General features: G+C 47.1%; 1 protein-coding gene across 4 annotated transcripts in view; it reads right to left on the bottom strand.

Annotated features, from left to right (window-relative positions):
* Positions 1-21249, bottom strand: part of ARHGAP44 (Rho GTPase activating protein 44) — a 191461-nt gene that overhangs the window by 26160 nt on the left and 144052 nt on the right. For all 4 annotated transcript variants that reach the window (XM_027625669.2, XM_027625672.2, XM_027625670.2 and 1 more), the window contains exons 7-13: positions 17022-17139; positions 9792-9860; positions 7529-7610; positions 6977-7104; positions 4151-4262; positions 3652-3733; positions 726-806 (exon numbers count right to left, since the gene is read on the bottom strand). In XM_027625669.2, coding sequence (XP_027481470.1) covers positions 726-806; positions 3652-3733; positions 4151-4262; positions 6977-7104; positions 7529-7610; positions 9792-9860; positions 17022-17139 — 672 coding nt within the window. The remainder of the gene's footprint in view (positions 1-725; positions 807-3651; positions 3734-4150; positions 4263-6976; positions 7105-7528; positions 7611-9791; positions 9861-17021; positions 17140-21249) is intronic.

The following is a 21249-nucleotide window of genomic DNA, read 5'->3' as shown; positions in this document are numbered from 1 at the left end:
GTGTGAGAAGCAGAAAAGATCTGTAGAGGAGCGGGAAGTAAAATCCCGGGGCAGGGGGAGGGGGGAAGCAAGGAAAGTGAGAGAGAGAGACGTGCGGAAAAGAGGCGGTGAACGGTAGAGCACCAGAGGATACTCATCTGGCTCCTTCTCCCTGCAGACGAGCTCAAGGACACCTCCGCCAAGCAGCTCCAGGTTTGCTCAACCTCTCCCAGCTGTGCCTGAACGCTTATCTTTACAATAAATGCACAATATTGGGGCGCCCGGGAGGCTTCGTCGGTTGAGTGTCTGCCTGCTGGGGTCCTGGGATGGAGCCAGGCGTCGGGCTCCCTGCTCAGCAGGGAGTCTGCTTCTCCCTCTCCCTCTGAGCCTTCCCCCACCCCTCCGCCACTCATGCTCTCGCTCTCAAATGGATAAATAAAAAATCGTAAAAAATCGTAAAAATAGCTTGCATTCATCTTTGCTTCTTGCACATCAGAGAACTCAACTGAATTAGCCAATGGCCTTCCAAAGTCATATAGCGCCTTCCGTTCTGTTCCTTCCTTGGCAACATGGTCATTAACAACCTCGCAGGGTTGTCTGAGGTTGAAAGGAGACCATGCGCATTAACCAAGCTCGGCACCCCATAAAATGTCACGCAGGCTAGTTACCATGACCTTTAGCCGGGAAACCGTGTGTGCGTGGCTTAAATCACCCTGACCCCGCGTCTCCAGGATCCGTCCACCTACCGGATGTTGTTGTGATTGGCCTTGGGCAATTTTTCACAAGCATTCCACAGAGCCTGAAGCCTCTTGTCTTGCTCCTGAATACTGGGGAATAAACAGGAAAGCCACTGGCTGAGCATGGATCAATCAGATCTCACTGGCAATCATATTAACCAGTTGGAGAATGAGACGCCAACGGTTGCGACCGACCCTCCCAGTGAGCTAGTATCAGTTGAGTGCTGAGTGATGACTATTTCCCTCTCTGCGGCCCCTGTCTTGTCCTGCAGACCTCCCCAGCACGTGTCACGGGTCTCGGGTGAATGCAGGCCGGGGGAGCAGGCGGGGGCAGGAGGGAAGAAGCCAGACACCTGCTCTAGAGCAAGGCAGGGCCGTGGGGTTGTCAGGAGGGAGCCTGGCACAGGAACTAGGATACAATACACCCGTCAAAAGAGCTCAACCCACTTTCACACCGTGGGGCAGCCTACTGTCCAGTTCAATAGATGGTACTTAACGTTCCGTGGCATCTGACGCATCACAGGTGCTCCATAAATACCTTTTGAATTGGTACGTTCTATGAGCTCAAAATACACATACGGAAATCTGACCTTCACGAGCTAACTCAGAGATGGATCATTTCCATGAACCAAAGACTCTCCACTCTACGAAAGGTCTGCTCCAAGGGTTTTTTTTTTTTTTTAATTTTTTAATAAGGCCTCTAAGAATTGAAAGAGATTACTTATAGGACTACATTTTATATATGCTTCTCATGAAAATCTACAAGGCACACATGGTTAGGAAGGCCTTTCTGCTCAAAGAATCTTTTCTCCAGAAAAACTAAAAGGAAAATGTCAGCAGGGTGAGGGCTCAGCTTTGACCCCTTCACCTGGGGCCCTGAGGGCGGTGACCATCACCCACGGACTTCACTGCTGTGTACCGACAGGTCCTCCCCCAGATCCTGACCGAGGGGAGAAAACCTCTCTTTTCCCTCAGTTCAGCCTTGAGGAAGAGGTAAGCATTCTCCAAAACACATTCTTCCTAGGACTCTGAAGTGCAAACCAAACGTGCCATTTACAAAGGTGAACAGATCCTATTCGCGAAGTGGCTGCAATTTGACCAAAGGCTGGACAAGGAGGGTTTGGTGCAGGGAAGCCATTAAAGACCTAGCTCTATCCTGCCCGTGATCTTGGGCCAACTACTGCATCTCTGTGCAACCTCACCTCCCTCCTCTGTAAAATGGGTTCACGGGACGACTTCCCGCCTGGAGTTGGCATGAGCGGTATAGAGGGGCCTCTGTACAAAGTGCTCAGCAGAGGGTCTGGTTGATCTCAGGCTTCCAATCAGGGTCTTGAGGGGAAAGGGCAGACGCTGCCAAGACCCGGCTAGATCCCAACGCCCTGGCTGTCCTCCCTTCTCTAGCTCCTCTATCATCAAGATCACATATACAGTCTGGAAGTAAAAGGGACCATTTCCATCAGAGGATACGGTCTCATTTCTCTTCATCCCTAGGACCACTGAGTGGCTCTAGAGAGGCGTTAAGTGCTGTAGTTAGGCACATGGGTTCCAGACTGGATCCCCTGGACTCAAATCCTCATTCTGCCATTTATTCACACACCTGCTCTGGGACTTACCTTCCTCACCTGTAAGCTGGGGAAAACAGCACAACCCACTTTCGAAGGGTTCGTTCCTGTGACAACTAAATGAGTTAAACGCGTATAAGGAGCTTAGAACAGTGACAAGCCTGTAAAAAAACCCTCGGCAGAGGTATCGCTCATGATCAATACCCTCATGGAGCTCACACCCACGCTCCACAAGGGATGTAAGCACGGCAGGTAATTAGTCTGGCTTTTCTGACGCATAGTCTCTACTCTACCTTGGGGAAGAAAAGCCAGCGCCACGCAACATGACTGCAGCTAGTGGGTTCTCGAACACCACACACACAGAGCCTCACTTCCCTTGGAGGTCAGCTGGGCTCTTGCAGGGCCCAAAGAAGCACATACATACTCGAGCATTCCCTCTGACAACCTAAGCTGGCTGTGCTTTGAGACTAAACCTACGACTAGAGAGCTCTAGAAATCATGTCCCTTCTCAGGCACCTGGCTGAGGGCAACCTGCAGACCAGATGTCAAGTTTGTAGATTAGCTACTAATGAGCCATTATTAATTGAATCGTAAAGATTACAAGTAAGAGTCAAGACCCTGTGGCCCCTCCCTTGGAGGGGAATCACGACGATCCGCTTCTGTGAGCCCTTCCAGAACCTTCTATGGATTTATGCATCTATAGAGGCATTCCTAAAATTGTATGGTTTTGAGTGGTGTTTTAAAAAAAAAAAAAACAGAATATCATATGTGTCCTTATTAACTTATTTTATTTCACTGAGAAGTTAAGTCTTATCTTTTCGTGTTAGCAGGAATAGCTCGACCAGGGTTTTGTTTTTTGTTTTGTTTGTTTTTTTTTTTTAAAGATTTTATTTATTTATTTGACAGCGAGAGACACAGCGAGAGAGGGAACACAAGCAGGAGGAGTGGGAGAGGGAGAAGCAGGCTTCCCGCTGAGCAGGGAGCCCGATGCGGGGCTCGATCCCAGGACCCTGGGACCATGACCTGAGCCGAAGGCAGACGCTTAACGACTGAGCCACCCAGGCGCCCCTCGATCAGGGTTTTTAAGCGCTACAGAGTATGTCACAGTGTAGATATGCCATGGTTTATTTATTCATGCACCTGCCCCCCACCCCCACCAATACATCTTTAATCATATCTAGGCTTTTCCTATTCAAAATAACACTGTCAACGGCATCCTTGTACATGCTCCTCTGGGTACAAGCATGAGCACTTCTCCATGATATATACCAAAAAGCGGAGTTAAGATCATAGGTTGTATGCTTTCCTAATTTCAATAAATACTTCCAAATAAATGCCACCCAACCACACACTCCAAAACGTGGTGTACTCACTTGGAAGCCTGAATCCACTCGTCATAGAGTTCAAAGGTCATCAGAGGTTCCGGCAACTCTCGGAGGTAAGATTTCAAAGCTCCTGGACATCGACACAATATTGGTTCTGAGCCACTTTACACTGGCACAGACGCGTCCCACCAGCCGGCATCACCCGTGGCATGTGGGTCGGGGGATGGGTGCCCCCTGACCCACACACCACGACCAAACAGTGCCTTCCCACGTGACTGGATCGGAGGCTCTGGCAGGGCAGTGGGGCCTGGACTGCCAATCACATTGGGTTCCCCCTTATTTCCCACCATCATCTCATCTGCCCTCGGCATACTGGGGAGATCTTTCTTCAGGGGGCCCCAGCAATCAGGCTTAAGACCGAGCCTTGAGTGGATACATATGACGCATGCTGGGAAGCCACTGGCTCGAGGGTCACGTGACCACACGCCCTTCCCCGTCAGCTCTCCAGCACAAGGGAGTCCCCGGCTAAGGGGGCAGGGGCGCCCACCTGCGATGGCGTGGGGGTCTGCTGAGTACTCCTGCACATCCACCACACAGCAGTCCAGAGCGGCCTTCAGCTTCTTCAACTTGGAGGCAGACGGCGCTACTCGGAAGAGTCCCTAAGACAGCACAGGGGGTCAGTGCGCAGCCCTGAAACTCAAAGGCACACGAGCAAAAGGAACAAACACAAAGTCTCCCTGGCTCCCTTCCTCCAAAATCTCCTTGATGCGTTTTCCCCATCACCATCACCCAATATTATAGTTGCTCTGCTCCCTGCAGGGTAAGTGCATGCGTGCGTGCGTGCGTGCATGTGTGTCCTGGGAGACGCAGGGCTCTACTCTACTTTTAGAGGCCAAGTCTATGTCCTCAGGGGACGGGCAAACTAGGGGCAGCTTTTCAGGGAGCGACACCTCGGTTGGCCCCCCTGTGTTTCATTCTTAAAGTTACTTCTGAATCCCCGTCACTTCTTCCAAGTGAACCACCGTACCTTGTACAAAAGTGAGCCCTGAAGCAAAAGAGAAGAAGAAGGAAGAAGGAAGAAGAAGGAAGAAGAAGACAGGGGTGTGCTGAGGAGACAAATGCAGGTCACCATTAGAACGGAACCCCCCCAAGCCACAGGTTGAGTTAGACATGGTCGAAGAGCTACTGATTGGTTTCGCTTTCTCAGTTCCTGGCGTTCTGTGATGCAGCCCACAGACTGAGAAACGGGCTGGCAGAATAGTCCTTGCTCTTTCAACCTTTCGTGGCCACATGTGGATCTCCAAAGGTTCTTCAGAAGAAGACGTGCCTGGTCTGGAATACGGAGTGTTTGGCCTGCTAAGATGGCTAACTCCGTTCTAAGTAGATGTCCAAAGCTCTCTTCCTCCGTGTACACGAGGAAGCTCCATAAATATGTTTGGACTAGTGTATCACTAAGGCTGATGTGACCAAGAGCAAGCTACAGCAGATACCAAAGCACTGGGCTGGATTCTCATAAAACCATGCCACCACCGAGGAGGAAACCAAACGCAATGGCACTTGGTGATGGACAATGCCAAAGAGAAGCGAGTAGGTTGTCAAATAGAAGCCTATAGATTTTTGACCGTGTTACTGAGAAGGCTGTTTCACCGAGCAACAGATCAAAACCAAGAGGGGGAGGAGGAGATTCTTACAAAAGCTAGTGAGTCCAGTTTGGGGGCATCTGAGGAAAATCTGTGGGTGCATAATGAAGAAATGGCGGCACGCGTGGGAGTGGAGCCCAGAGGAGGAGGGAGGACCCCAAATGCTCCCTGAGGGCAGGGATGGGGTGATGGTGCTGATAATCCCGATGGTGCTGGCAGGGGTGAAAGGGAAACCGGGGAGCCAAGGCAAAAACAAAACCAAAGAGCTGGGGAAGGAGTATGAGGCTGTAGTTGGGTTGAAAAAAGGTTTTTTTTGGTTTTTTTTTCCCCCCCCCCAGGCTTGGGACCACCTGAGCATTTCTGCTACTAAAAGGAGAAAAGCTGGTACAAAGTAGAGAGAAACAGAAGAGAGAGCGGGGTGGCTGAGGGAGAGGCGGAAAGAACCTGTGGACGCAGATTAAGTATTTGAAGACATTAACACATCCGTTTCCTTTCTGTATATAATGTTTTTATGTTCCATATTATATGTAATTACTATTTATTCCCTATCTTTTAGAGAAACATACTGAAGTATTACAGGTGAAATGACACAGCGTCTGGGATGGGCTTCCAATTATCCAAGGCAGGCATGGGGCGGGGGCAGGAACGGAGGCAGAGGGGAAGCAGGATTGTCCATAAGCTGCGTGATGAGGCTCATTATTTCATCTTTATGTGTTGCAGTTTTTCCGTAATTTTAAAAAGCGATGGCGGGGGGTGGGGGAGGCTCAGTTCACCTCCGTCCATAAGGCTCTCGCTCAGGGACTGTAAAGATCTCCTCATCTAGTAACATGATAACAGGCACGGGAACACCCGGCACTTAAAACGTGGTCCAAAAACCCACATTTATCCCCATCCCTTGAGAACAGGCCACATGTCAACACGCCTGGCACAGAGGCGGTGGCCAACATGCATCCGGACACTCACTGGCTTCCTTCTCTGGTGCAGACTCACCTCGGTTTGTCACACGTGACCCAGGGCCCACGTAAAGACTCGCAGCTGTTCTGAATTCATCTGAATTAATCGGGTGCATTTGACGGACGCTAGACACATGTCCCCCAGCACGTTCATAAGCCACCATCTCCCCCTCGTACACTCCGCTCAGCGATAAATGCACAGCACACCATAAGTCAATCTCGACTGGCCGATCAGATCAAAGGAAGATGGACCAGAGATTTTTAAAATAGCCCACAGAAGGGACCAAATGCGAGGTCCACGTCCCAGGAGACCGTTTACACGGCAATAAAACAACAGTCACCCATTTCCCATAGACTTCTTCACATGTGGCCCTCAAGAAGGGCTTGCTAACGTCACTATCAATCCTACTTTCGGGATCTCTAGAGAAGAGTTATGATCAAAAAGGTTAAAAGGTCTAGTTTTAAAATGAGGGAACTCATCAAGCAGAGGAGGAAGTGGGGGAGGAGGGAAGGGGGAGGAAGGGGGAGCAGCCTGGACACATCCTGGGGAATATGGAGACAGGATGGCCGGAGGGCGGCTAGACGTTCCTTGGGGGTCAGTGGTACCAGCCTCCCACAATCCAAGTGAAGGCTCACGGGAGACAGAAGGACCAGTGTGTGTGCTGCAGGGTGGGGACCGTCTGGGCTGGCGGAGGCCGGGGAGAGGAAGAGATCCCGCAGGCTCTGTGGCCTGGAGAAGGGTACCTGCTCGGGGCTGGGTTCGGCCGCCCCCGGACCTACCTCCTCCTGCATCCCACACTCAAGCAGCATTGTCACACAGGCCTCGATGGGAAAGGCGATCTCCCGGCCGCTGATCATCAGGTGCTCCTCCAGAGGCTTCCCGAAGGAAGGCTTCTCCACCCAGGCCTCTGAGCGGGGAAGCAAGAGAGGGGCCCTCATGCTCGAATATTTCTTCTCCTCCGGTCAAAGATCTGCCTGACTCGCCAAGACACGGAGGCCCGGCTGAGTCTCCATTCTTGTGGTTTGGGGAGGAGGGAGGAGCCCGGGCAGGGCAGACGGCTGGTGAGCTGCATCCGGACCTGCCGGGCTTCATGCTGGATATGCACCAACCACACACATCCACGCACACCCCCCAACTCATCCCCTGCGGGGAAAAGTGCGTGCGTGCGTGTGCTGGCTCAAGGGACCAGTGTGGGAAGTTCTAGAGGCTCGTCTCAGCGTGGGCCTGTTGAGAGGTGCGTGAGGGTGGAGGAGGTCCGGGGCCCGAGGGTCTCATTCCAGCGGGCAAGCGGCCTCACCTACCTCCCCGCTCCAAGGAAGGTCTGCACTTACCCTGTTGTGCTTTTATCTGAGGCAACACGGCCTGCAAGAGGGCCAGTGACTTCCTGTGGTACTCCGCTTGCACTTCGATGAGCTGAGGAGACACAAGGGCGAACGTTACCCTTCGCTGGAGGGTGGGGAGCATAGCTGCTGTGCCCCATGGGGGGCTCCATGTGAAGGTGCTACCTGATTCGCAGGGAAGGAGGCAGAGTCCCCTGCTCTCTCTCAGGCCGCCTCAAATGACGACTCGAGCTTGCCTCCTCCTCAGCCTCGGGAGCAAAGGAGTCCCCAACAAGTGGACATTTTCGAGGCAGGAGAGCCACTGAGGATGACCTTGCCTTGCACCCCAGCCTCAAAGCAAAGGCAACAGACAGAGGTACGACAGGGAACTATAAATGGGGAACACATTTAGAAATCCATTTGCCTAGGGGCGCCTGGGTGGCTGTTGGTGAAGCGTCTGACTCTTGGTTTTGGCTCAGGTCATGATCTCCGGGCCGTGGGATCGAGCCCTGTGTCGGGCTCCGTGCTCGGTGGGGAGTCTGCCTGGGATTCTCTCTCTCTCTCTGCTCCTCCCCCACCCTGAGCATGCATGCTCTCATGCTCTCTATCAAATAAATAAATAAATCTTTTAAAAAAAATCCATTTGCCTAGAAGACAGAGCTAAATGCTAGGCTGTATACATCTTGGTTTCTGCAAAGTCAGTTTAACATATAAGTGATCAGAAACCGTGTGGCTTGGTCCACAACCCTCAAGGACCTTGGGGGTGAAATTGCTCTGGCTCCATGATATAGCCCCCCCCCCAAACCCAAATTCTTTCAATTTCCCTGTTTTGACCCTCCTGCCACTAAAACAGCTGCTGAAATGTTAGCCAAGAGCAGATGAACCACGGTAAGCAATAGTCCTGCCATTTCTGTTCTGAGACCCCCACACCCCCACCCCACAGCTGGATGTGCTTGAGGTAAAGGGGAGAGAATCGCTCCGTTTAAACGCTTGGCACGGAGGGCAGATACTTTTATCTCCAAGTAAAAACTAAACACTAGTTAAGAATTAAAAAAAAAAAATCAGAACATTAGAAAAAAATGGTACATAAATGGCAAGGAGGCAGTCCAAGAAAGCTTTGGAATGTCAAAAATGTCATTAAGTTCCAGAAATTCTAAAATATTATCTCTGTAAATATACCCAATGGAATATACTTGAGGAAGTGCTATTATTTTAAAATAAACTTTCCAGGCTGGAAGGAATGCTTTATCGGTTCTTTTTTTGGGGGTCAAGGGAACGCCTCTCAAGGTCTGGATCACTCACTGATCACAGCGTTGGGGGACTGCTGTCGGCCCAGGGTGCTTACAATTTTAAAATTTTCAGGATTTCTCCTTCTTTTTCTCCTCCTTACCTTCCTTATCATTCCATCACTTCCCCAATCATTTAAGGTTTGAGTTTTGTCCCCAGCTCAGAAGGCATGTGAACTTAACTGGATTTTTAATTTGTATTTTTTTCTCTCAGGTTTTTTTTTTTTTTTTTTTTTTTTTTAATTAGCGCTGGTTTTGTTTTATTTTGTTTTCGACTTGCCTTGCACTTACCCTGGTAGAGAGCCAGGGTCTTAATTATTTGGACCAGATTATTCAAGTATGGATGACTCAGATCCTGTTTCTCTTGGGTCTAAATCTGCTTTCATCGATGAGAATCAGGCCAACAGGCCCCATTAATCACCGTATACCTACTTGTCATTGTCTTCGGCCAAAATCAAAATGAGAAACAATTATCTGCTGAGGGCAGGGTTATCTTCTTCTCCCCAAGTTCCTTGTTTATGACAGACCCGGCTTTTGTAACCTTGGCCAGACTGACATTTGGGACTGAGTCATTCTTTGCTTTGGGGGACTGTCCCATGCACTGGAGGATGCTTAGCCTCACCCTTGACCTCTCCTCCCTAGATGCACCTCCTCCCCTCATGGTGACGGCCTCAAGTGCCTGTAGACATGGCCAGACATCCACTGGAGGAGGGAACAAAATCACCCTCTGGTTGAGAACCACCGCCACAGACCATGGAGTCGCGATCAACTTCATAGATGGGTTGAGTTTTATTCTTAGGTTTTTAGAGAAATTCATCCAGGGAGAAATAGAAGACCGGACTTATGCACAGACAGAAGAATTAAAAGCCACACTCTTTCCCATGATGTGCTTCACCGAGCGCCCTTCGGTTCCATGCCACGTTCCTTCCTGTTCGCACCCTGACTCTTATGAGCAAACCCGATGTGCCCTTACCTTTCTAGACCCTTACCGTTTGAAAGTAGTTTGCATAGTCGATTTCTTTGGCCACAAAACTGTACATGTCTGCCGAGAGCTGGTCCTGTGGAAGGTAAAATGCACAACCGAGGTAAAACAGAGAACACTCTAGCGGCTAATGCATGAGTCTAGACATCGTAGAAGCAAGAACCTTCACCGCTGTTTAATCTCATTTTTAATGATTCGCGCCATGGCCCAGACTTTTCTCATGGGCATTCCTGCGTTTCCCAGCCATGACTCCAGAGAATGAGTAAGTGTGGAAGGAGCGATTTCCCCAGGGATTATAAAGCATGAACCACATCCAGAGTCAGGAAAGCTGGTGTGGGGGAGTGATGTGCAAATTACTTCCATACATCTCTGTAGTCTGTGTCACCACTCCTGAAAATGGTCCGCCCTTTCTTCTCCTTGATGGTTGCACTGCTTTGCTCTCCTTCGCCCCCAATATTGACTGGTCCATCACAAGCATATGGGAAAGAGGCGGAAACGCACCAATTTGGGGGAAGTTGGCGAAGACAGATGGGCGGATTCAAAGGAAGGCTGCTGATTCGAAATTTGGAAAAACCGGGATTTAGTCAATGCCCCAGGCAAATCTAATGTTGTTAACTGGCCTTCGCCATCCAGCTCTGCGTGGGATCAGGGGGCAACGACCTAACGCTGCATCTGAATCTGGAATGTGTCCTCCCCCTGGGAGGAAAAACGGTTTCAGTTCCACAGAAACACCCATAGTGAGGTCCGGTAAAAGTACATTCTGAGAAGGATGCAGACTCGGTCACTAACCATGATTTTTAGCATGTCGTGTGTGTGACCTTGTCTGCACAAGTCAGGTGAGCTCTAAAGGTCCTCCCTGTCTGGGAGCCGCAGGTAGGAGATCTTTACAAGGGCTTAGTGGAGAGAAGAATCTATGATGTCTGTACTGAGGAAAATAGGAGGACAGCACAAGAAAGCTGATCCAGATGCTGAACGAATTCAAGCGAGCAACTACGTGCCTCAGCAAGAGCCTGGTGTGTAGAAACCTCAAGCATCCTGCACCAACCCCACCAACCCTCAGCCCCTCCAGCTGCCCATTAAGCTATTCTCAGTGAGAACACTGGGATGTGAGCGGCAGTTTCCTCTTCTAGTATCCTTGACAGGCAAACCATGTGGAAGAGTTCTTGCACCCAAGGCACAGAGTTAAAAGGGAAATCTGTTCTCTGGAGAGCTTTAAGCACAGATTAGTCAATGCTACACTTGGTCCAGGTTCAAAGAATGAAGAAAGAGGAGGGGGAAATGAATTAACATTCGTTGGGAACAATCTAAGGGCCAAGCACAATGTCACTTGGAGTTCTCACCTAACTCTCTTAGGGTAAAGTGCTCAATTTCCAATTTTGGATGAGTGGCTACCGAGAGTTCAAGGGTCTTATCTCCTGTCTGTCCTCCACCGTCTGAAATGTGCTTTGCACATTAGTAGGGGCTTTGTAACTATTTGCTGATGTAAGAGATGGAGACACGCAGGCTTAGCAATGGTAACTTTCCCGAGGAATAAAATGTGTTCTAAGCCTCAGCTCCCGCTCACCGGAGCATCCTGGCAATGAAAGCCTTTGTGGGGCTGCTGAATCTAGCAAAGGTTCTAGAGGAATCGACTTCGTCTGCCATTTCCCCCCCCCCCCCCCCCCCCCCCGTCCGCCAAGCAGCTTTCTTTGGTCAGGAGACATCCATCACTGGCAGCTGTGAGGGAGGTATGTCAAGTCAGGGAAAACACAAAGGGTCAAAGGATCAAAATGGCTCAGCAGGCAGAGGAAAGGGAGGGACCCCTGAAAGACTAAATGTCACACTGAATACACCGTCAGTGACTCAGCATTCGAGGTTTGCCAAACGATAATCCTAGAAAAGGCAGACAGTCTGTGAGTGCCCTCAGGAACACCAAAAGGTTTTTTAAAGGTATAATTAGATTACATTCTTACTGAGTTAAGAATACAGGTCCCAAATAAGCTGCACTCCAAAGTCAGAAATAAAAGTGGAAACTAAATCCAATTTCCATGTATCTAAATCATTAGTGAATTTTCTTTATAAAGAAAAAAAAAAACACATCAATAATCACCAGAGTTTAACGTGTTTCAAAAATCATTTGTTTTTTGATTTGGCAACCAATCCACACTCAGAAAGATACAGAGTGAATAACCAAATTCACCTGCCATCCCACCACAGAGAGATAAGCTCTAAATACCATGATGGGGCTGCTCATTTTGTATCTATTTTAATCAGTCATATGTTTTATATGATTGCTTGGTTTACAAAAATGGGACCAGATGGTTTTGTAGCTCATTACCCCCCAGATAAACATTCTTTCTAGTGGCCACTCCCTATAGTTAAACTTAAAAAATATTAGCTAGATAGTCATGACTTGGGATATTAGGCTTTTGGTCAAAAAAGAAAAAAAAACCATGACACCTGAGCATATCATATTCAAACTTCAGAAAATCAATAACAATGAAATATTCAAAGAAGCCAGAGGTTAAAAACATTTGCCGGGAGATGACCAAAGATAAAAATTACATCTGACCTTGCCTCAGAAACCATGCAAGCCAGAAGAGGGTGGGGTAAAATATTTAAAGTGTTGAGAAGGAAAAAACCAAAAACCAAAAACAAAACCCTCCAACCTAGAATCCTGTACCCTACAAAATTACCTTCAAAAGGGACTTGAAGAAACTTTGTTGCCCATAGACCTAATAAGAAATGTTAAAAAAAAAAAAAATAGAAAGTTTTTTAAGAGAGAATGAAAAAGATATAGGTCAGAAACTCAGACCTACACAAAGAAGGGAAGACCATCAGAGAATGGGTACTGAAGCTACAATAAAACTTTTATTTTTCTTATTCTTAATCCAACTGATACGTTTGTTCATAACAATAGCAACAATGTATTCATATCTATGTGAATGTATCCATGGATCCAGATAAACACACATGAATGCATGGATACATTCATATATACACACCTGTGCTTATGTTGGCTTATGTACAATATGTACAAGTCAGTGGATGGAACTAGGGACATTTTCTTACTAAGAGATACTTGCACTATAAATGAAAGAGTATCTAGCTATTCCAAAGTGGATTTGGATTAGTTGTAAATGTATACTGCAAACTCTAAGGCAACCACTAAAAAGACCTAAAACAAAAAAGTATAATTGATATGCTGAGAAAGGACAGAAAATAAAACCATATAAAATGCTAAAGTAAAACTCAAAAGGCAGAAAACCTGAAGGCAGAAATAATAATAAAGAACAAGGGCAACCAATAAAAAACAGGAACAATTATGATAGATATTAATCCAACTATATTCAATAATTGTTTAAACAACAATGAAAAGACACCAATTAAAAGGCAGATATTGTCAGAGTGGATCAAAAACCAATGCCCAACTATATGTGGGTTACAAGAAACCCGCTTTAAATATAAAGATATGTGTAGATTATGGGGCGCCTGGGTGGCTCAGTCGTTAAGCGGCTGCCTTCGACTCACGTCATGATCCCAGGGTCTTGGGATCGAGCCCCGCATCGGGCTCCCTGCCCGGCGGGAAGCCTGCTTCTCCCTCTCCCACTCCCCCTGCTTGTGTTCCCTCTCTCGCTGTGTCTCTGTCAGATAAATAAAATCTTAAAAAAAAAAAAAAAAGATATGTATAGATTAAAAGTAAAAAGATGGAGAAAGGCATACCCTGTTAACACTAATCAAAAGAAAGTGGGAGTGGCTGGCTCTATGTCCCCCAGACTGGCATTCTGAGTGAGAGAAATTATCAGGGATAAAGAGGGACAACATTAATGCTAAAGGGGTCATTCTACAAGATGTAACAATCCTTCGTGTGTGTGCACCTGACAACACAGCATCAAAGTACATGAGGCAAAGGTGATAGAACTGCAAAGAGAAATACAGGAATCCACTCTTACAGCTGGCGACTTTAACACCCATCTATCAGAAATGGACAGCTCCAGCAGGGAGAACTGCAGTATGGACAGAGCTCAACTCAACGGCAGCATCCATTAACTAGATAGAGCTGACACCCACAGACTAGTTCATCCAACAACAGCAGAATACACATTCTTCCCGAGCTCGCAAGGAATGTCCACTAAGACAGATCAGACCATGGGCCATGAAACACATTTTGACAAATCTAGAAGAACTGAAATCATACAGTGTTGGCTCTCTGACCACAGTGGAATTAAACCAGAAATAAAATTACAGAAATAGAGCTGGAAAAATCCCCCAATAGTTGGAGATGAAACAACACAATGCTAAATAACAACCTGATTTAAAAATGGGCAAAAGACCCGAACAGACATAGCACCAAAGTATTATGGACAGATGGCACGTAAGTGTGTGAAAAGAGGTTCATCATCTTACGGTATCTGTGAAATACAATTTAGAACAACGAGACACCACAGTACCTCTGCTGGAGTGGCCAATACTCAAAACACAGACCACACCAAATGCTTCAACCTTGAGGTGGAAGATGCCTGGGATATTTTCCCACGCAAAGGAATACACGCATATAAACAAGTTTTTAATGGCAGACATCAACAAAGCCAAGTGGCAAATAGCAGACTGGAAAAATGATCTGCAACACAACAGAAAGAAGAAAGTTTAATACCCCTAATATGCAGAGAAAAAAATTTATAAATTGATATTTAAGAAAAACAGAAATGTTGGTCCAATTGCCAATACAAATAGGCAATTTGCCAGCCTGGGAATGTCTATGCGTATCTGAAGAATATCCAATAAAGACACAAAGATCCACCCCTAATATGCAGAGAAAAAAATTTATAAATTGATATTTAAGAAAAACAGAAATGTTGGTCCAATTGCCAATACAAATAGGCAATTTGCCAGCCTGGGAATGTCTATGCGTATCTGAAGAATATCCAATAAAGACACAAAGATCCACTCGGCATTACTAAGTCAGGGAAATTAAAATTACAGTAACATAGAGATAAGACAGCTTTTTCCCCCTCACCAGACTGGCAAAAGTTGAAAATAGGAACAATATACATCACAGGGAAAGATGTGGGGAAATGTGCAATTTTGTATATTGCTGGTGGGAATGTGAACTATTTCCTTTTGAGAGAAGTTAACTGTCACTACCAAAATTTAAAATGTATAGCCTTTGACCTAAAAATATCACTTTGGGGAAGCTATCCCATAAAAAAAGAAATTACCAGTGCATAAGAATATACATATAAAGATGCTGACTGTATCATTCCTGGTGAGGGCAAAAAACAGAACATACTAGTTTGAATATCCATCAACAGGAAAAGAGTTACACAAATCATGGTGTATACGTATCCTTATGATGGAATACTATGGACTTTATTAAAAAGACTAAGAGCTATAGTTACTAACCTGGAGAGATATCCAGGATGTATTAATTGAGGAAAGTAAGTGGTAAGTTAATATAAACAACAGAACTGTTCTATAAACACACACACACACACGTAACTAGGAAAATTCTATGAGCATATGTTTGTATGATTATGAAAAAAAGGGGTGGGAGTCTATATAAAGGCCCTACAACTGACCTCCCTCATCTTTGTAACTTTTGTGGCCACTCGGCATGTAACAGAGCACCACTGTTCACAACAATTCCGAATAAATGTTGGTGAAGAAGGGGAATTGGCCACTCTCTCTGGAAACAGAGGGGTTGCTGGGTAGGAATGGGGGACAATTACTGGTCTTTCTCCTTGATATATTTTCATGCTTTTTCACTGGTTATGGCAAAATGTATTACTTCTTTAATCTTTCAAAGGGAACTGAACACATTTTTTTTGGTAAAAAAACAGCACATGTAAAGAGCTACAGAACAGCGAAGGTATTAAACTACTGTTGTGATGTACTTGGAGAGTCATATTCAGCATCCCCTCGACACCACTGTCTCTTGTCTGTTACGGGGTGATTTTTGTAAGAAACGGGACTCTTAACTAAAGAACACAAGTCTACGGGAAAATGGGGACGTTACACAGAGTCAAAGTGAGATCAGCATGAGAGTTAGACTTCACAAATGGCACCAGCTAAGTATTTGTCTTTTGGGAGTTCAAATGACAAACCAGCTGTACTGACGATGTATCTCAGGACCTGATGAAGCATTTCAAGGTCTTACTTTGCTCGAGTCCATGGTACTGTAGGTGGAGAGATCATGAATTCTTTACCGACTCGTCAGGGTTCCTAATTCCAGAGAGCAATTCTATCTGACCCTGAACGTCATCTGAATGCAAGGTTGAAGCCACCCCACGCAGAGCGGCTATAAAAAGAGAAGCCAAAGGGCAAGCTGACAAGACTAGAAAAAGCCACAAAGAACAGAGATGTCTGGATGCCAAGTGGCGACGCTCTTTTAAAACCGTATGAGATTAGGGGGCGCCTGGGTGGCTCAGTCGGTTAAGCATCTGCCTTTGGCTTGGGTCATGATCCTGGGGTCCTGAGATTGAGTCCCGCATCGGGCTCCCTGCTCAGCAGGGAGTCTGCTTCTCCCTCTGCTTCTCCCCCACCTCGTGCATGCTCTCTATCCGTCTCTCAAATAAATTAAATAAATAAATAAAATCTCATGAACGGGGTCTTGCTAGTTCTGCCCCAAACAACATTTGTGGCAAAGATGGGAAACGTCTGAGCAGGTGCACAAAGGGCTTCTGACATTCCCAAGGGCAGAGGCATGGATTTCTTAGAATGCGACATTCCTCTCTTAACAAGAGGGAGACCTCCTCTTTTCGCGGACTATCTCCTTGGTCAGCATTTCAACTTCACAGTTGACTATGTCCAAGGAGGCAGGAGATGGGTCAAGTGACTCAGGAAATGTTATTCCAAGGTGAACAAAAAGAAACAATTTAATACCAACAGCAAGTCAAGGTTGGTCTACTGTCTAAATTCTCAACTGTTCCACCCAGCCAAGAGTCCATTCTGTGGGACTCAGGTGCCTTACAAAAGCTTCACAGAGACACCAAGGCTACTTCCTCTGTGCCCGATGCACGGGAACCCCGTTGCTAACGCACTGCTGTCCCCCCTGTTGAGGCCGCCTCGAAGCCCCCAACTCTTAGGGCTCACCCCAGGCTCTAGAGACACCAGCAGGCAAGCTTGGGGACATTCAGCTCAACCAGAGCTCCCGCTTAGGTTTTACTAAAATGCCTGTGAGGAAAAAGGGACTCCCTTAGGGTTCCCCCATCTGTCCCGGTAAAGAGGAGCAAAGACGGGGGGAGGGGGGGGAGGATACCCTGCAAATCTCCACTCTGTTGGCAGCTTCCTCCATTTCTTCCCTGAGGGCATCAGCTTTGGCACCCGCAGGCTGCAAGCCACCGGACAGACCTGAAGACTTGGAAGTCTGCTGCCACCTGATGGAAAACGGGAGAAAAAGAGGGGAGGCGTGAGACAGGTGGAGCGCCCTGGGAATAACACCGTGGGGACGCGGAGAAGAGAAGCGGCTTACGAACACTACCCAGGAGGAAGGGGGCAGCTGTGGCCGGACACGGAGGGGACAGGCATGCCCCAGCCTGCCACCATTTCCCCGGAAATGTGTCGCCCGATGACCATCACTGGTGCTTTGTCCGAGGCCCGGTCTATGTCATCCCCGTAAGCTCCCTGCCTTCCTTCCCCGTGGGCTCGGAGTCTGGAAACACTCGCCGACGTGGCTGGAGCCAGTCACGGGTGTCGGGTGGGAGGGAGCAGAAGAGCAGAATCAAAACAAATCCGAAAGCCAAAATCTCCACCGGCCAGCACAAAAAAGCTTCCCGTAGACACTCGGATACCGCGTTCGTATTTCCTTCGACGTCTGTCCTTGTGCAGAGACAGCAGGTGTCGGAGGACGCGGCTTGGGAAAGTGTCGTGGCGAAGTACAGATGTTTCTGCCGGCCCTGGCATTATCAGGGAATTACCAAGAGCCCTGAAGGAAGATTCCGATCACACAAGACAGTTATAGGAGTTGCAGCAGGGATGAGCAGTGGGTTCTTTTTCCACGGAGTCTGTACATTCAATGGCTTATAGGGGCCCTGGAGTAAGAGCACCAAGTCAGATGGGTCAGTATCTTAAAAAACGAGTCCACCCTTTGTTTCCCTACTTGTAACTGGGACAGTTGAGATGCACAACCACTTCATGGCCCTAAGAAAAACAGTGGGGTCATTAGGATGACAAAGGGCGGCCAACAGGGGACGGCAGTCTCTCAGGGAAGTCGGGAAGGACAGTGAGGGGAAGGGGACCCTGATGGGGGTGCTGGCCTCCCTCAGTTGACAAGAGATGCTGGAAATTGTCATGTGAACACTCTAAAGAAATAGGGCAACAGACTAAACAGTTTTGCTTAAACACCATGCAGGCCAGTGGCGTACAGACCAAACCTGATGGCCCTATAGGCCCTATCTGGCTCTTAGGCCATCCATCCTAGAGGCACAAAGTGCAATGTGACCCTCATTTTGAGAGTCAACAATCCCTAGCTGGTTTCTCTACATGATTTCTTCTTTCTCTAGAGTTTGTTATCTGTGGGACAAAGAGAAGAGTACAAGACTATGACACAAGAAAGGGAAATGAAAGTCCTCTTTGCTATTAGCAAAAAAGAATAAAATAAAGGATTCTGTGTTACTTTAAAAAAAATGTATTCATGTGGGGGGGGCGCCTGGTGGCTCAGTCCGTTGGGCATCTGCCTCTTGATTTCGGCTCAGGTCATGATCTCAGGGTCCTGGGATCGAGCCCCAGGTCTGGCTCTGTGCTTAGCAGGGAGTCTGCTTGAGATTCTCCCTCTCCCTCTGCCCCTGCTCACACTCGCTTTAAATAAATAAATAAAATCTTAAAAAACAAATGCATTCACAGGAAAATGACTTAAGAAGGCTTTGGGATGTCAAGCTGGCTTGAAGGTCCGGAGATGGACACACACGTCTTGGAAACCATTCATTCCTCATCCGAGTTAAGAATTCAGGGCAAATTACAAAGGAAATAGTCTACTCAAAGATGTTGAAAAATCTAACAGATACGGACTGCAAAAACTCGTGGGTAGTTCTTTCTCATAATGGTTTGCCCGACAGAAATGATCTGTTTAATAAACTCCCAGTTTAGCCACTTGAAACAGAGTATTAAAGCGTTGTGGGATTTTTTTTGTCAAATAAAGTAGGAGATGCCATGGCTATAATTTAGATTGCTGAAAATGAATATGGTAGATTATGAGATTAAGCTCAGGGGTGCCTGGCTGGCTCAGTGGGTAGAGCACATGGCTCTTGATCTCAGGATCTCAGGGTCATGAGTTCAAGCCCCACATTGTGTGTGGAGCCTACAAATAAATAAACCAACCAACCAACCAACCTGCAACCACCATGTGGCTCATGCTATCTCAAGAAAAAACAACCAAACAATATATGTATGAAAAAAAATTAAGTAAACAGACACTGATTTTTTGAGGCTTCGAAGATCTGGATTTGATTTTTTGTAAAAACCCCAATCATCCTTAATATGTGTCTATTAAAATGAAGATATTTCCCCAAACTACCTTTCTTTTCTTTCCTATTTCCCTCTGTCTTTTCCCCTAAATATCTACTTTAGATAATCTCTTGGCAGTTTAGATCTTTCCCTCTCCCTTTATAGGGAACTTTATTCGCAATAGAGAAGTAACCTCCTTTGAGATTACAAAATAGTGATAAGATGCAGAATGAGAGGGGCACCTGGGTGGCTCAGTCGTTAAGCGTCTGCCTTCGGCTCAGGTCATGATCCCAGGGTCTTGGGATCGAGCCCCGCACCGGGCTCCCTGCTCCGCGGGAAACCTGCTTCTCCCTCACCCACTCCCCCTGCTTGTGTTCCCTCTCTCGCTGTCTGTCAAATAAAAAAAAAATAAAAAAATAAAAAGATGCAGAATGAGAGTGTGGAAATCAGATAATAAAATAGCAAGGAAAACATGGGAAAATGTGTATGGACAGTAATCTGCTGGGAAAAGAGACCAAAATCATGAATTTCAAGGTATGGTGGCTTTGTCAGACATCTGTTCTGTAAATAAACTCAAGCACTTTCCTGCTCCGTCAAGAGAAGAAACCAGGGATTCTCGACCAAGAAGTCTGAGCTTTCAAATTTGCAGAGCAGAAAGTTCTGGGCATTAAGGAGGGCACGTGATGTAATGAACACTGGGTGTTATATGCAACTGAGGAATCACTGAGCTGTACCTCTGAAACTTATAATACACTATACGTTAATTGAATTTAAATAAAATAAAATAAAAAGAAGAAAGTTCTTCTCTGATGTGACACCATCATTAGCTGGGAAAAGGTGCCATTGCTATAGGGTCTGGGGGAGGTAGAGACAGAATACTAGCTTTAATGAAGGCTAGAGGAGAGAAAAGGGCCAGAAATAAGGGTATGGAATTTTAGGGATCAGGAAAAGGGTCAAGAGGGCAAAGGCAAGAGTTCAGGGCAACGGGAAGTAGAAAGGAAGAATTTTTGGGAGGCAGACAGGAACGTTCCTTTAAAGGGACATTTATTATTTCATCTGTCCGGTCTCCTTTCCTCTGTCATTGGCATCCTCCGGTTTGTGAGGTCCTGCCCTACTCCTGCTCTGATGTGTGGGCCAAAGGGAGCTGCCAGGGTTTTTGTTTTTTGTTTTTGTTTTTTAAGATGTATTTATTTTACAGAAAGAAAGAGAGAGAGCAGGGGAAGGGGCAGAGGGAAAAAATGTCCAAGCAAAGCAGATTCCCGCTGAGCGCAGAGCCTGATGCAGGGCTTGATCTCACAACCCATGAGATCAGGACCTGAGCTGAAACCAAGAGTGGACGCTTAACCAACTGAGCCACCCAGGTGCCCCGGGAAGCTGCCAGTTTTGCAATGACCCTCACCGTGAGTGGCCCAGGTGAGGGTCCCTGATGCAAGCCAAGTCCACACCCAACCTTCATCACCTTGACCAACTGAGAGGCCAAGGGAGTGGCATCTAAGCAAAGTCTAGACAAATGGACCCCCTTCTCTGTACTTTTACAATTAGAACAAAAAGAACAGGTCTCATGCTGGGGAGACAGGAGCCCAAGGGACTATGAAGACACTGGATCTAAGATGCCTGATTCGGGAGAGGTAGGAGGTAAGGAACAGCTTCCAAGACAATGAGACTGTGCGGTCCTTCCCGGAGGCACTAAAATCTCTCCTAATTAAGCTACTTCTTTAATTCCATGAGCTGCCCCGTATCCATGCCCCAACTCTCCTGTTTTATTTATATTATTAGTTCACCTGCTTCCAGAGAAGGCAGGTGTCTTCATCTGCCCGGGCTGCCGCGACAATATACCACAGACTAGGTGGCTTAAGAACAGAAATTAGTTTTCTAGAAGTTCTGGAGGCTGGAAGCTCCAGATCAAGGTTCTGGCAGGATTTGGGTTTGGTAGAGGCTCTCTTACTGCCTCCTCACTTGGGCCCTTCCTCTGAGTGAGCGTGTAAAGAGAAAGAAATCTGTCCCTTCCTCTTCTTAGAAGGCCACCAACCCAACCTGGATTAAGG

Source organism: Zalophus californianus, chromosome 16 (assembly GCF_009762305.2).
Source record: "Zalophus californianus isolate mZalCal1 chromosome 16, mZalCal1.pri.v2, whole genome shotgun sequence".
NCBI classification, from domain to species: domain Eukaryota; kingdom Metazoa; phylum Chordata; class Mammalia; order Carnivora; family Otariidae; genus Zalophus; species Zalophus californianus.
The sequence above is the reverse complement of the archived record's forward strand: the minus strand, read 5'-3'. Positions and strand labels throughout refer to the sequence as shown.